A 15,370-nucleotide genomic window follows, 5' to 3' on the forward strand; every position below is an offset into this window, starting at 1 on the left:
AAACATACTTACTTTCCTGAAAGAATGTCATGCCTGAGTTGTAAAACAAACAGGTACCTGACAAACATATACAAAAGTCAACAGAGGGTCACTGTTCCCCAGCCACTTCCAATCCCCAGCTTCCCATCCCTGCTCCCACCCCCACGCAGTCCGGAAGTCTGCACTGTAACAAGGGAGTCCAGGTCAGATGAGAACCTGGGTGGAAGCATCTCCTCCTGTCCCAGGAAGGCATTCCAGAACCTAGCTAGGAAGGTGCATGCATGTAGGAAATTTGCAAGATACTTGGAGGATGGAACATGGAAAGCTGCACAGTCCAATGACGCCTCCTCAATGCCCGTGGGCCTCCAGGAGACAGACAGACAGACAGACACACACACACACAAACACACACACACACACACACACACACTCGAAGAGCTCACACAATCCAACAGGTAGGGTGGAGCCACTGCATCTGACCCTCAGCCAACCCTGCCAGCAGATTTCAGGAAGGATGCAGCTGATTGTTTCAAAGAGTTTGCAGCTGACTGCAGTGAGTGACTGCCAGAGGCTTTTTTTCTGCCAAGTTTAACCGCAGACTCTGTCTTCAAAAAACCAAAAAACACATGTGTGCACACGCACGGACACATACACACACACACAGGAAACAGAAATCCTGGAACTGGTCACGGAAAATGGGGAGGAAGGAAGCAAATGACACCAGTGGAGTTCACTGAAGTAAGAGATTAAGTAAGTGTCCTTTTTTACCAGGAGGATGTGGGCATCAGAACCACTTACAGTGCTTTGTAAAAACCAAAGCTGCCCACACTCCGCTCCACACCTATAGAATGAGAATCTTACACGCAAGAGTGGTCCCCAGGAATGTGATTTGTTCAAAAGCTTCTTGGGTGTTTCTGATTCACAACCCCTGGTTAAGAATCACTGACTTTGATGACAGCTAGAAGCAGCACACTTCTTACAGGACTCTGAAGGGGAGCCCTAGGATAATGTAATTTGTTTGAACTTCGAACACAGTGCACACAGTCACTCTCTGTGGAATGGATATAGGATAATGTGGGTGACCCAGACATGTGGGTGGTGGTGAAGGTTCTAGTACATTCCAGAATGTTCCTACTTCTGACAGGCACTCAACTGCCATTAAACTGAGTACCCATATTAAGGAGGAGACAGTGCTGATGTGACCAGAACTTCCAATTCCTATAGGAAATCTTAACTACAGAAGCCCACAGGCCCCTCCTGTGGCGGGGCATGGTGATAAAGTCAGTCATTAAAGTGCTACTTAGGTGGTCACCTCCAAGCCAGGGGCCACAGCCATGGACCACCCGTCACCACTGTTGTCCATCACAGACGATGACAAAGGGGAGTCTGGGGAATCAAAGGCAGCAGGAGACTGAGTCGAGAATCTCACTGACAGCAAGGTGGCTGGAGGGAAAGTCCACACGTAAAATGTTTTTGAAGACTCTTTTGCTTCTGCACTATCTCTGAAGTCTCAGAGGCACACAGAGGCAGGTATACCAAGGAAGAAACGCGATGGGGTGGAAAGACACCATGAAGAAGTGCCAATAAATCTGATACTACAACAATCGAGGGAATGTTTTGCAGCGCTCCTTAAAGAGATAAAATGGCAGTTTTGGATGGTGAAACACTCTTCTAATATCTGCCTTCCCTTTTGGTATCTGAGACAAAAAATAAAGTGCCAGAGACCAACTAGCCAATTTACCCGAGGTCCAACAAAACAGAAATGGGACGAGAAGATATACTTCTAAATTTTGATTTCCTAAGGAAAGGTCCAATCAAGCAAAGTGGAGGTTTTCAACAGAATACAGAGATAAGCACAGGCAAAGTGTTCATAACTTTTGCTCAGAACACAAAGACAGCAGATGGAAGAGGTGGCGAGCCCATAGTCTAGAAGACCTGCTGATTATAACTAAGGCAAGTGCCATGGGGTGTGGGTGGGTGGAAGGACCTTCCTTCGCTTCTTTTCCTACCTTGTAAACTCTTCACGAAGGTTGTTCGGTTCTGAAGAATAATATTTAACTCGAAAGTGCAAAGCATAGGCAGGTCCAACTAAGCATTTGGAGATGGAAGGTTGAAGATGTTTTTCCCCAAGTTTTGAAGATCACAGAATGGACAAAAGGAAAAACACGTTAAATCTATCAACATATCCACCATGCCACTGGAAAATAACAACAGAACATACAAAGCAACCCCAGTTTGGAAAACTAAAATGGATTTTGGTGTTGACAAAAACAGTATAGTTAGTAATCTCATTCTGGAAGAAAATCCTACTCATCTAGATGACTTATTGAGAGCTAACATTTTACTTTCACCCCTGACTGCCAAGATACCCCAGTGACACTAACTTTTAACAAAATACTAAGTGGGCTATAGGAAAGGGACACATAAACAGCCAACTGTTCTGTAATCTAAAAGTAACTACAGTAAAAATACTTTAAAAGTATTAGATTTTTAAAAACTTACTCATACATAAACCACATTGAAGAAATCTGGTTACCACAACGTAAAATTAGAGAGCAGGACCAGATTGTCAAAGATCCCGCCAGCTCTCCCATTCTCTGAATCTACTTCATAACCCACAAGAACGTGAATGTCACAGATATCAAGTCATGTTTCTGAACATCATATTTTTCAGTCCTCATTGGGGGAAGTGTCTAATTTCAAAAGAGGGCATAGTGTGTTTTTTAACATCTACTAAAAACTCCCATTCAAATTGTAAACTCTTAACATTTAGCCAGTCTTAGGAAATTAAACCATCCTTAGAACTGAATCCATTTGAAAATGCTCCCAAGTTCTAATGAAAATGTAATACTTCAAAACATTGGCAAAGGAGTTCACTCTCTGAAAAAGTAGTAAGGTAGTAGACTGAATTCTGCTTACTTACTTTTCATCTGCTTTTTTATAGGTTTGGAATGATCCAGCCAGTGCTGAAAGAAAGAAAAAAAAAAATTGTTTTTCTTTTAGGAATAGATTCATCAATAAGATTTCACAGTCCCCTGGAGTTACCTTCCCCTATAAATATTAGTAACTAAAACCAGGGATGGCCTCCCTTGTTGTTCAGCTGGTAGAGAATCTACCTGCAATGCGGGAGACCTGGGTTCAATCCCTGGGTTGGGAAGATCCCCTGGAGAAGGGAAAGGCTACCCATTCCAGTATTCTGGCCTGGAGAATTCCATGGACTGTATAGTCCATGGGGTTGCAAAGAGTCAGACACTACTGAGCAACTTTCACTCAAAACCAGGGACTGGACCAGATTATGAGCTCTTAGACAACCTTCTTGGTATAATATAAAAATATCTGTGGTTCATGAAAAGATGTCAACATCATTAATTATTACAGAAATGCTAATCAAAACTACAATGAGGTATCACCTCACATGGGTCAGAACAGCCATCATCAAAAAGTCTACAAATAATAAATGGTGGAGAGAATGTGGGAAAAGTGAACGCTCTTACACTGTTGCTGGGAAGGCAAACTGGAGCAGCCACTATGGAGGTTTCTTTAAAAACTAAAATAGAACTACCATTTGATCCAGCAATTCTACTCCTGGGTATATATCCAAAAAGCCCAAAAACACACATTCAAAAAGACACATGCACCCCAGTGTCCACAGACAACCCAAGTGCCCATCAACAGATGACTGGTTTAAGAAGGTGTGGTATATATACACAATAGACTATTACTCAGTCATAAAAAAGAACGAAATATTGCCATTTGCAGCGACACGGACGGACCTAGGGATGATCATAATAAGTCAGAGAAAAGACAAATATCAAATGCTATCACTTACATGTGACATCTAAAAAATAACAAATGAATCTATATATATAAAAATGGAAACAGACTCACACACACACACACACACACACACACACACACAAAACTTATGGTTACCAAAAGGGAAAGGGGAGAGGGATAAATTAGGAGTTTGGGATTAAACTACAGATACAAACTACTACACATAAACTAGATAAGCAACAAGGATTTACTGTTTAGCACAAGGAAATATATTCAATATCTCATAACAAGCTACAACAGAAAATAACCTGAAGAAAATTTATATATAACTGAATCACTTTGCTATACACATGAAACTAACATAATATTATAAATCAACTATACTTCAGTTAAAAAAAAGAAAAAATACCTGTGCTTATGCACATCAAGTTCATTTTTCCTGGGAAGAATTAGCTTTCCAAAGAGGTGCTGAAAATAACCTAAAACCCTTTACCTAATTGATCTATAAAGTCCCTTCAAGTCAGTGGAGCCATCATCAGCCTTTTCCTCCTGAGTTTTCTCATGACAGAACCAAGTCTCCACTAATCTAGTAACGACTATAAGCCACGCTGCCAGAAGTCTCTGTTCATAGAAGGGGTTTTTTGACTCAGTCCCCCTAAAGTCTAAAATTAACAACCAAAATACATGACCCTTTAAATGACCCACACTGAAGATGGAAAGACAGGAAGGAATTTGCCTGAGATAATTCTGCTCTGGTCCATGAAGGTATTTCAATTTCCTCTAGCTTTCACCAGAAACACCACTTCAGTCTTATCCACCCGAGGAAACGACAAAACCACTTCCCTCATATAAAAGTCCCTCTGAAACATCCAAGTTGTTGGCACTACAGTCTCGAGGAGCCTTGGGAGCTTGACTTCCATGAAAAACATTTACGAACATGACACTGTGAGCCCCTCCAGGCGAACATATGCCTCAGAGGGCGAGGACCACGCACTTAGTCATCTCTTAGTTTCCTGTGCCACACACGGAGCTGGCCACCCAGCAGGCCTTATTAGATTCTTGAGAAATAAATAAATGGTCAACATACTTTTTTTTTTAATGGGGCAAAAAGGGACTTTCCTCTCCTTTAAGGAAACTCCGCACATGTGGAACACTGCTGTTAGGACAACAGTTGGAACAACACAGCAGAGGGCGGGTTTCTCAATAGCTGTTCAGAATCAGAGGTCATTCTGCTGACCGTCGAGATACTTTGAGAAGCAATCTAAACCCTGCACATTCTAATAATGAAAACGGGAGGGACTAAGTGAGTACCGTGTATGCCACCCCTCACCAAACAGCCCACTACGAGACTCTGTGGGAGGAGAGGGATAAGGCAACACAAAAGCAAATAAGAGATGAATTATAACACAATAAGCTGTGAGCGGTGCAATGGGAGACATGGGCTTTGTCATCCCTGCTCCCCAGCGAGGCAGCCGAGTGATAAAAGCCCCAGATCCCCACAGCTGGATGCCGATCTCAAAGGCTTGAGCACGGGTGCTTCATCTCATTGTTAAGCTCTGAATGAGAAATGACCTAAATGCCCATCAACAAAGACGTATTAAAAAATGACTCCTCCATGTAGTGAAATACTATTCAGCCTTTAAAATTGATTTAGGCCTAAATTTATTGATGTGGCAAGAGATCCATAGCACAACGTGAGATGGAGGGGGTGGGGGCAGGAAGCAGGTAGGATCCCTTTATAGAAAATTATTATTTCCTATCAACACATGTCCAGAAGAATTTATAGAGGTTATTTCTGAATGTGGGACTGTGAATGACGTCTGCGTATTTTCTTTTTCACTTTTCTGCATAGTTTCTTCCTTTTAATGAGAACATTATTTTCACAGCGGAGGGTGTGGTGGGGTGGGCCTGCCAGGTTGTCAAATTTTATTATTCATTCACCACTTGCCTATTGGGTAGTTTTTGATGATCAATTTGTCTCATTAGAGAGAAGTCTCATTGCTGCCCCTTAGCCAAGCTGAAGTCCTGGACCCTTAGCCCCTGGGAAGAGGACACACAAGGACTTATATATAAATCAACATATTTACTTTCCTGCCAAAGTAAGTATCATGGTAATGGCTTGACTAAACCTGTTCTTTGCCTCACTTTCAAATGAATTTATCCATACCAGGCAAGGAACGTTCTCCCCACAACCAACCTCTAATCTTATTAGCCCCGGAGGCTCAGAGCTTAAAGGAGCTTGTCCCATTTCTTTCCTTTCTCACATCTCCTTATCATATTTGGAATAGAATAAATTTCAGCCCACTGTTCCTCTCCCTCTGCTGTCTAAAACTGTAATCTTAATCCAGGCCCCGCCTGGATCATTTCCTTAGCTGGGGTTTTCAACCCTGGCTGCACATTTCAGTCACAGATACCCAGGTTCCACCCAAGATCATTATACAGAATCCTAGATCATTAGTGTTTTCCAAAGGCTGCCAGTGTGCTCATTAAATATTTAATGCTGAAGTTTCCCTGCATCCTCTCCTACCCAAGAATATATCCTAATAATGACCCTGGGGATCCTGCAACATCCACGACCCCATCTGAAGACTGCTGTCTGAGGTCTGTAAAATCTTCAGCAATTTCAGGGTTTATGAGCCAGATGGCTACGGCCCGGTGTTAACTGATAGGCAGATCATGGCTGGATGCTCCTCCTGGACAGCAAAAGCCCTTCCCTCTGGCCACACTGCTAAAGAAGTTCCCCTCATCCTCGTGCACTGGCCTCCATCCTTCCCACCAAGTCACCAGCCACAGAGCCCTGCCCCGAGCAGGACCTACCAGGATGGAGGTCTAGGGCTCACAAAGCTGGGAAAAAAATCAGAAACAGCTCCATTTAAAAAGCTCCTTGACCCTGCGGTGTTCTGATCAGGTTGGCTCATCTGCATCAGAGGCAATAAGAAAGCCAGTCACAATGCTAAAACGAGATAATAAAACCTCTCTTGTGTCCTACCAGTTCAAACTGACCCAACTTCCTTCTTAGCTGCAGGGGCTGACCAGACCCTGATCACCCGTATTTAATCCCACAAGACCACCCCGGGACTTAAAGACCCCGGGTACTCAGGCCCAGTGTGGCATTTAGCAAATCATATCCTGTACTTGGCTTGAAGCCCAATTTAGCAGCAGCAGGACCTATCTCAGATATTCACCTGCATCTGGCTAAATATAGCCAGGCCGCCTGTCAGCAGAGACCAAGACAAATGGCTCCAGCTCTCTTATCAGACCAGTAAACCAGTCACTGGAAAGAAACAGGTGTGTTTCTGAGTTCAAAGGGCAAGATATTTAACTCAGACGCTCTAATGGGTATTAGGTAGTTTCTGATCTGAATTTCTCATCCAAGTCCATCTGGCAAAATCCTTTCCATAAATTGAGATGTGAGATGATCTGGCAAAGCCCATCTGTTCTGACTGTACATCAGTTATAGAATTTTGACATACATGAGACTGGCTGTAGAATTTAATTGTCTAAAACCTACACACGAGCACTTGAATCACAGGAGAGGCTCAGGGCTTGACAAGGGTCTAAAAACTCTGCTGGAACAACCCCTGGGCCAGCACGTTTGAGTGATGGAACTCATAACTGGCTTTCTAGTACCTCTAGATTTTCTTGGCTCGTAAAAAGTGTCTAGTTTGCATTTAAATTAGAGCTGGAAGGAATATGAGATAATCACATCCAAAGGATATAAAGAGAAAGAAGAGAACGAACACTTTTGGAGCTTATTGTGTGTGATATTGTGATTCATAATAAGAAATGTATATTTGGTCTTCATCGGTTTCTGGCACAGAGCCCCTAAAACTCTTGTAATTTCTTAAGTGGTAACAGCAATAAAAGTGTCTTAATATTCATAACAAACCCCTTTCCATGACACCTGAGTTTATGTGAATGAGGTTCTTTGGGAAAGCACCTAGGGATGGGGCTGGTTGCTCGGGGAACCAAACACATGAGAGCAGGAACTTTCAGTCCCATCCCCCAATCTCCAGGAAGGGGAGAGGGGCTGGAGGTTGAATCAATTACCAATGGGCGATGATTTAATCAATAGTGTCTGTGTGATGAAGCCTCCGTAAAAACTCAAAAAGACAAGGTTCAGAGGTCTTCAGGGTTGGTGAACATATGGAGATTTGGGAAGAGTGATGTGTTCAGAGGGTCAGAGAAGCTCCACACCTTCCCACCCCCCATACCTTGCTCTGTGAATCTGTCTCATCTGGCTATTCCTGAGTTACATCCTTTTATGATAAACTGGTAACCTAGTAAGTTAAATGCTCTTCTGAGTTCTGTGTTGGCTCTGGCAAAATTGATCATACCCAAGGAGGGGGTCTGGGAACCTCCCACTCACCTATAGCCAGTAGGTTAGAAGCACAGGTGACAACTTGGACTTGGGATTAGTATCTGAAGTGTGTGTTTGGGGGTCGGGTGGGGGGCAGCTGGTGCAGGGACGTGGGGAGTCTTGAATGACTGAGTCCTTAACCTGTGGGATACCTGACACTATCTACCTGAAGCATTCATATATTGGTGGTGTTGGAAAAAATACGCATTATATTATGTATCATCCATTGCCTTCTCAGGCCTCAGCGTAGAGAAAGGTGGCTATGGCAAGGGCAAGGGGTACTCTGCGTCACAGCACTAGTGAGGCAGGATTCTAACTCAGCAAGTGTCAGCACGATGCCCTGGGCCTCCACACACCCCAGTCTGACTCTCCTTTTCTGCCTACGGGAGGGCTCTCGTCTCATCCTCATTCAGAAGGAAGTCCTATCAACCTGATGTGCACACCGGCCACTCCAGACTTCCTTGGGGGTTCATTTAACTCAACTGCAGAGACCCCTTCCTTTCCCTTCTCAGGTGGCTCAGTGGTAAAGAATCCACTCGCAATGCAGGAGATGTAGGAGGTGTGGGTTCGACCCCTGGATCAGGAGGATCCCCTGGAGAAGGAAATGGCAACCAGTATCCTTGCCTGGAAAATCCCATGGACGGAGGAGCCTGGTGGGCTCCAGTCCATGGGTTGCAGAGTCAGACGTGACTTAGTGACTATACAACCAAACAGAGACTTCCCTTGATCAGCTGTTTCCCACTCACTGTGGATATTTGCATGTGGGCAGGAAAACCCGTGCTCTGCCAACATTCAGAAGCAGGCTGCTGGGAGGCCTGGGGCATTTCTTGAGCTGTTTGACATGTCTTTGAGAAAGAGGAGGAAGAGCAGAATTCAAGTCCCAGCCCTGCCACTCGCCTGGGGTGTGGCTGTGCCCTCACCCTTAGCTTCCCCGTCAGTGCACTGAGCTGTCTGCTGACACTGGCTAGAGAATCAACTCCCTGCCTCTGGAAACTAATGAACCATTCATATGCAAGGAAGGGTTTGTCCGCAAACAGGGTGACATTCCAGGCACCCATCAGAGTGAAGCCACAATAGTCCCTCTGCGTGTCCTTCCAGCAGTCACCATGACTGTGTGTCCACCTCCCCGGGCAGCCGTGGGGCCCTAATTACCCATCTACCCGATTCCATGCTGCAGAGACCGGAGAGAAAACCTCTCACAGGTCTTGAGACAAAGGCCCAATCACCTTTTCTGGATTCCTTGCGGCCAAACGGATCGCCATAAGATGCTCTCTTTTCATGCTGGGGTGGGCTTGGGAAGGGACTCAGGATGGCTACCCCTACCCGGGAGAACACCCGCCCCCAAGATGGGATGGAGGCTCCCGCTTGGCGGGGCAGTGGTGACCCCTGCCCCACATCCCTGCCACTCCTCTGCCTGGCCAAGTGATCTCGTCCTCTGTGACTGCAGCCCTCCCCATGTTCGCCCTCCCGCTCTGAGAGTCTGATCACCTCGCCAGTGACACTCAGGCTCTAGGCTCACAGGTGAGTGGACTGAGCCCACAGTATTCCAAGCGACCACTTGTCTGTCTCCCCCATCAGACTGTGGCCAGCAGGGACATTGCCCAGCCTACCCATGTACCACAGAGGTGGCCACTGAGAAAGCTCCAAGTCACAGAGTGCTGAATGGCTTTCTTTGTGTGTGTGTGTTGCGGGGTGGGGGTGTCCAGAGGTGGGGGGGTTGACACTACCAAGTGTCATGAAATCAGTATAAGCCAGTGGAAAAGTGCTGGCCACTGCACTGATAGACCAGGTTCTGACCTTGGCTCTATCCCCTACTTTAACCTTTGTGAGGTTCCGAGTAAGCCGCGGCTTCATCATCTGTGAAATGGGTCTGCCTCACGGATCAGTGATGAATAATGAAACACGAGTGCTATAAAGCCTTCGGTTTGATGCCAGTCTCAGGTCAGAGTGGGGACCCAGTAAACAGCGCCTACCAGACCAGCCAGGAGAAAGCTGGGTGGGTGCAGGCCAGAGCTCGGGCTCTCAGAAGACAGCTTTGATAAAAAGTAAAAACAGAACCCGTGCCCCTGCTCTGAGCTGTGCCCAGCCAGAGCTACAGATGGATTCCTGGGTGGCGTTCCTGCTTTAATACAGAAAAAGGAAAGAGGAGGCCCCAGTCTCAACTGCTAAAAATAGGCAATGCCAATAGACTTTGACCTTGCTTCAGGGCTGGGCAGCACTCTATGGAAACCAGGCTTGGCTCTTTGCAGGGAACCGGGGACGCAGAGAGTTGTGCCAATAGCCCTGCCACCGCCAGCCCTCTGATATGCGTCTCAGGGGCGGGTGGGGATGTCACTCTTGGCAGGGCCTCTGCCACGGCGCAGTAAGCCACTGGCCAAGTGGACCATTCCCTTCCTGGCCCCCATCTATTACACCTGACACCGACTGCTTCGTCCTAGACCCCAGGAAAAAAATCAGTGGCTCAGTGAACCTTTCCAAAAGGTCTCATCTAAACTGCTAAGGCCTCTCCTACAGGCAAGGCAGCCTTGAGGCTCCAGCCAAGCTCAGAGCATCACCTCTGGGGGCCTGATGACTTACGAGCCTGCCCACCTGGAAGAAGAGACCCACAACCATGATGGGTTACAAAGCCCTTTCTCCTCCCTTAACTCACAGGGTCCCTCAGTTTCCCTGCGAAATGGATGTTACTGCATCCACCTTGGTGCTAAGAAAACTGGGGCTCCAGAGTACCGTGTACTGAAGAGTGCCTAAACCTGAAATTGTAAAAACCTGGGTTCGTGCATGAGCTGTGCGACTCACTCAGTGACTTGCCAAGGCCTAAGAGCTTGGGTTTCCCCCCCAGAAGACGGGAGAAATTTGACCAGTGGCTCCTAAGGTCCCTTCTGGGGCTAAAGACTAAAGTTCTAGGTTGTATGCCTTGTTACCACGAGTCAAGAGGAGAAGGTCGTAAGTCTTAGGATCTAATCCGAAAGGTTTACTCACATACACAAATAATGATCTTGAGGCCAAACGAGCAAACTGCCAGGGAGGGCGAAATAAACTCAGGTTTACACAGAGGAGGAAAAACACTTTGGGAGTTCAGGGCATGCCGCGTGAAGGGCTGTTATCAGAGTTGGTCTTGAAGGATGGCCAGAAGTTAAACGGGATGAAGTGAAAGTGAAAGTGAAGTCGCTCAGTCGTGTCCGACTCTGCGACCCCATAGACTGTAGCCTACCAGGCTCGTCTATGGGATTTTCCAGGCAAGAATACTGGGGTGGGTTGCCATTTCCTTCTCCAGGAGATCTTCCCCACGCAGGGATCAAACCCAGGTCTCCTGCATTGTAGACAGATGCTTTACCGTCTGAGCCACCAGGGAAGTCTCTTAAATGGGATGAGAAAGGGCATTCCAGGAGTTGTACCAGCATAAGCAAAGTGACTAAACAACAACACAACATCACCAGAGCCTAGCCTGCAATCAGCCCCAGCTGGAAGGCAGACTGATGAGAAGAAGGGGGCTGGGAGCTCCCGCTGCTCCCCATGGCTCGGATCCTCAGAGTCAGGCAGATAATGGCCCTGCACCTGCTCTTGCAGGGCAGAGAAGCACGCCATGTTCACAGAGCTGCAGGCTGGAAAGGCTTTAGCACCTTCAGAGTCTGGGCTCCTGCAGGTGTATGACCTGGGAAGGATGCCTGGATCCCGCTGTGAACATCCCTCCTGCCGCACCAGGCCTGATCACCGGCAGGCGGGAACGCCTAGCAGCCAAGTGAGCAGAGGCTCACAGCAAAGGCTTTCATAACGGAGTCACCTCCATGGTTTTCAGAGAGTGGTCACCTGGGGTTAAGGACACGCCACCAGGGCAGCAGGTACTTGGCTCTCAAGGCAGAAAGATGGGTGTCTTCTCCCTTCTGACTAGAGGAGATGTGAGGGACAGTACTCTGCCTCCCCTTTAGTCTCAGAATCACGGGACATTAAAACCAGAAGGGCTCTTGGTCCAACAAACCCATTTTACAGATGAGGAGACCGAGGCCAAGGGCGAGCAGGTGGCTTATCTAAAGCCCATCAGACCAGGAGCAAGGTTCGGGCCTGAACTCAGTCCTGGGCCACAGACAATCTGAAGCCAAAAACACCGTATACAAACGGACAACAGGAAAAGCAGCTCTGGGAAGAGGAGGACTGACGAGTGTCAGATGCTGGGGACTCTAAATTCGGCACTGAGGAAGCAACCGGAAATGGAACTCGGATGCAGGTGTATAAACGCTGGAGAAACAGGCAAAGTCCCTTAAGAGAAAGCACTAAAAAGAATGGACAGAGAGAAAAGGACACTCTGAGGGGCAGGGGAGAAAACTCAAGGCATTCAGGCTACATGACCTCGGTCTTCTCAGCCGGAGGTGAGGCCACCCGTGAGAACAGTCTCCATGGAGACTGGACTAGAGGTCTGTGGTGCAGACTCAGAAGGGGAGCCCTGGGGCACTTCAGGGCCCACTGGGGGTTCATGAGGCTCCGGAACAGCTCGGGGCTTGGATTTCACTGAACCTGTGATCTGTGCTTGGACCAGAAGGCACAGCCCATGGCTCTCCAGCAATGCCTGGCAGTCCTGGAGAAGCAGCAGAGGAAGCAGATGGGCCTGCATGCGTGTCGAAGGGGGTTCAAGCGACAGTCACAGGGGCAGGAGAATCAAAGGGCAGATGGGGACACAAAGGACATGCCTGAGGCTTGACCGGGCGGGGAGGAAGACCAGGGCAGGAGGGGGTTGTTGAGGGCCAAGGCCACATGCGGAGGAACTGGAAGGAGGGTAAGAAACAACAGAATCCTGGATCTTATCCTGGCCACAGGATTAGAAACAAGAGAATCCTGGATCTTGGAGTGAATGGACAGTGACAGGACGCAAGGTGCATTTGGGTGAGGTCTGCTCAAACGAAACTTCAGTGAGTGGAAACTGGGTCTGGAATATTTAGAGGTATCAACAGCTTGAGTTCTGAGTTTGCCTGGGGAGGAGGAAAATGGGCACTTGAGGCCTTGAAGGATGGGAAGAGAGTGCTGAGGTCAGAGGGTGCAGCACTGAGTGGTCCAACCTGAAGGAAGCAGAAGTACACAGTGGAGGGGACACGGGTGGTGGGTCTGCCCTTCCCTGAGCCTCAGGGGCCAAAGGGAGCGTCTCCAGCTCACGGGAAGGAATCGGGACCATGAACTCAAGGAGGCAGCAGGATGCTCATGGCAACAGTCAAGGGTAAGGGAGTGGGCTGCAGGCAGACAGGAGGTCCTGAAGGTGGGGAGGAGGTTGGTGGTGTAGAGGGGGCATCCAGTGGGTGCAGGGGGACACATCTGCCCAGCAGGCACTGTAACCCAGGCACACTGAAGCCCTGGCTGCACTCCATCACCGCAGACTGAGCACCACAACATCCATCTCAGGTAGACCCAATTTCCAGGCGTCGACTCTGAGTATCTCCTTACAACCATCATGCATAGCCCCAGGAAGTAATTAAAAAGTGTCTTTCAGGTAGAAAGGCTTAGCTACACAGGAGGAGCTCCAGGGCTCAGTTCAAATATCTCCTAGCCGAGAACTCACCCTTTCATATTCTGTCTAAAATAGCACTGCCCCTTCCTCTATCTCCTCACTCTGCTTTATTTTTCTTAACCCTTATTACCACCTGTCATATTACGCAGGTATTACATACATACACGGCATTATCCACTGCTTAGAACAGGACCTAGTGCACAACATGCACTCAGTAAATATTTTAGATTGCTGAATAAATTCTTTTTGAAACCCAAAGCTAGATTCTACTGGGAATGGAAACTCTGAAGTCTTTCTTGCTTTTTAAAAGAATAAAGCTGACAGTATGACATTCCTTGATTTCAAACTATACTACAAAGCTACAATAATCAAAACAGTCTAGTACGGACACATAGCTCAATGGAACAGAGAGCCCAGAAATGAACTCACATTTATATGATCAATTAATCAACAACAAAGAAGGCAAGAATATAAAATGCAGCAAAGACAGCCTCTTCAATAAATGGTGTTGGGAGATCTGTACAGCTATAGGTAGAAGAATCAAACAACTTCTATCTCATACCACATACAAAAATAAATTCAAAATGGATTAAAGACTTAAATATCAGGCCTGAAATCATAAAACTTCCAGAAGAAAACATAGGCAGTATGCTCTTTGACAATAATCTTAGTAGTATTTTTTTTAATATGTCTCCTTAGGCAAGGGAAACAAAAAAAAATGAATGCAACTATACCAAACTAAAAAGCTTTTACACCATAAAGATAACTATCAGCAAAATAAAAACACCACCTACTGAATGGGAGAAGATCTTTACAAGCGACATATCTGATAAGGGATTAATGTCCAAAATACAAGAAGATCTCCTACAACTCAACATCAAAAATATCCACACGATCCTATTTAGAAATGGGTAGAAGATCTGAATAGACATTTTTCCAAAGTAGAGACACAGATCGCCAACAGAAAACATGAAAAGATGATCAACATCACTATCAGGAAAATGCAAATCTAAACCACAATGAGGGACCCATCACCTCACACCTGTCAGAATGGCTATTATCAAAAACACAACCAAAAACAAGTATTGGCGAGGATATGGAGAATAGGGACCCCTCGTGAACTGTTTATTGGTGGGAATGTAAACTGATGCAGCCACTATGGAAAAGAGTATGGAGAGTCCTCAAAAAATTAAAAACAGAACTACTCTATGATCGAGCACTTCCACTCCTGTATATTTATCCAGAGAAAACAAAAACACTAATGAGCAAAGATATACGTGCTCTTACGCTCATTGCACTGTTATTTATAGTAGCTAAGATATGCAAGCAACCCAAGTGCCCATCAATAGATGAATGGATCAAGAAGATGCGGTATCTAAACATACATGTCAGAATACTACTCAGCCATAAAAAATAATGACATCTTGCCATTTGTGACAACGTGAATGGATCTAGAGGGTATTATGCTAAGTGAAATCAATCAGACAGTGAAAGACAAATATGGTATGATATCACTTATGTGTGGAGTCTAAGAAACAAATGAACAAACATTACAAAATAGAAACAGAATTATAGATACAGAGGACAAACAGGTGGTTGCCAGGAGGGAAGGAAGGAGAAAAAAATAGGTGAAGGTGATTAAGAGGTACAAACATCCAGTAGTTGCAAAATAAATGAGTCACAAGTCTGAAATGTACAGCAAGGAGAATATAGTCAGTAACTATGTAACATTTTTGTATGGCAACAGGTTGTAAATAGGCTTA

General features: G+C 46.2%; 1 protein-coding gene across 8 annotated transcripts in view; it reads right to left on the reverse strand.

The window, feature by feature from the left end:
- Window positions 1-15,370, reverse strand: part of EPB41L4B (erythrocyte membrane protein band 4.1 like 4B) — a 138,452-nt gene that overhangs the window by 87,346 nt on the left and 35,736 nt on the right. For all 8 annotated transcript variants that reach the window (XM_043453493.1, XM_043453495.1, XM_043453497.1 and 5 more), the window contains exons 3-5: window positions 2,903-2,945; window positions 1,989-2,067; window positions 13-57 (exon numbers count right to left, since the gene is read on the reverse strand). In XM_043453493.1, the coding sequence (XP_043309428.1) occupies window positions 13-57; window positions 1,989-2,067; window positions 2,903-2,945 (167 nt within the window). The remainder of the gene's footprint in view (window positions 1-12; window positions 58-1,988; window positions 2,068-2,902; window positions 2,946-15,370) is intronic.

The sequence above is a fragment of the Cervus canadensis genome, chromosome 30 (assembly GCF_019320065.1).
Source record: "Cervus canadensis isolate Bull #8, Minnesota chromosome 30, ASM1932006v1, whole genome shotgun sequence".
Taxonomy (NCBI): domain Eukaryota; kingdom Metazoa; phylum Chordata; class Mammalia; order Artiodactyla; family Cervidae; genus Cervus; species Cervus canadensis.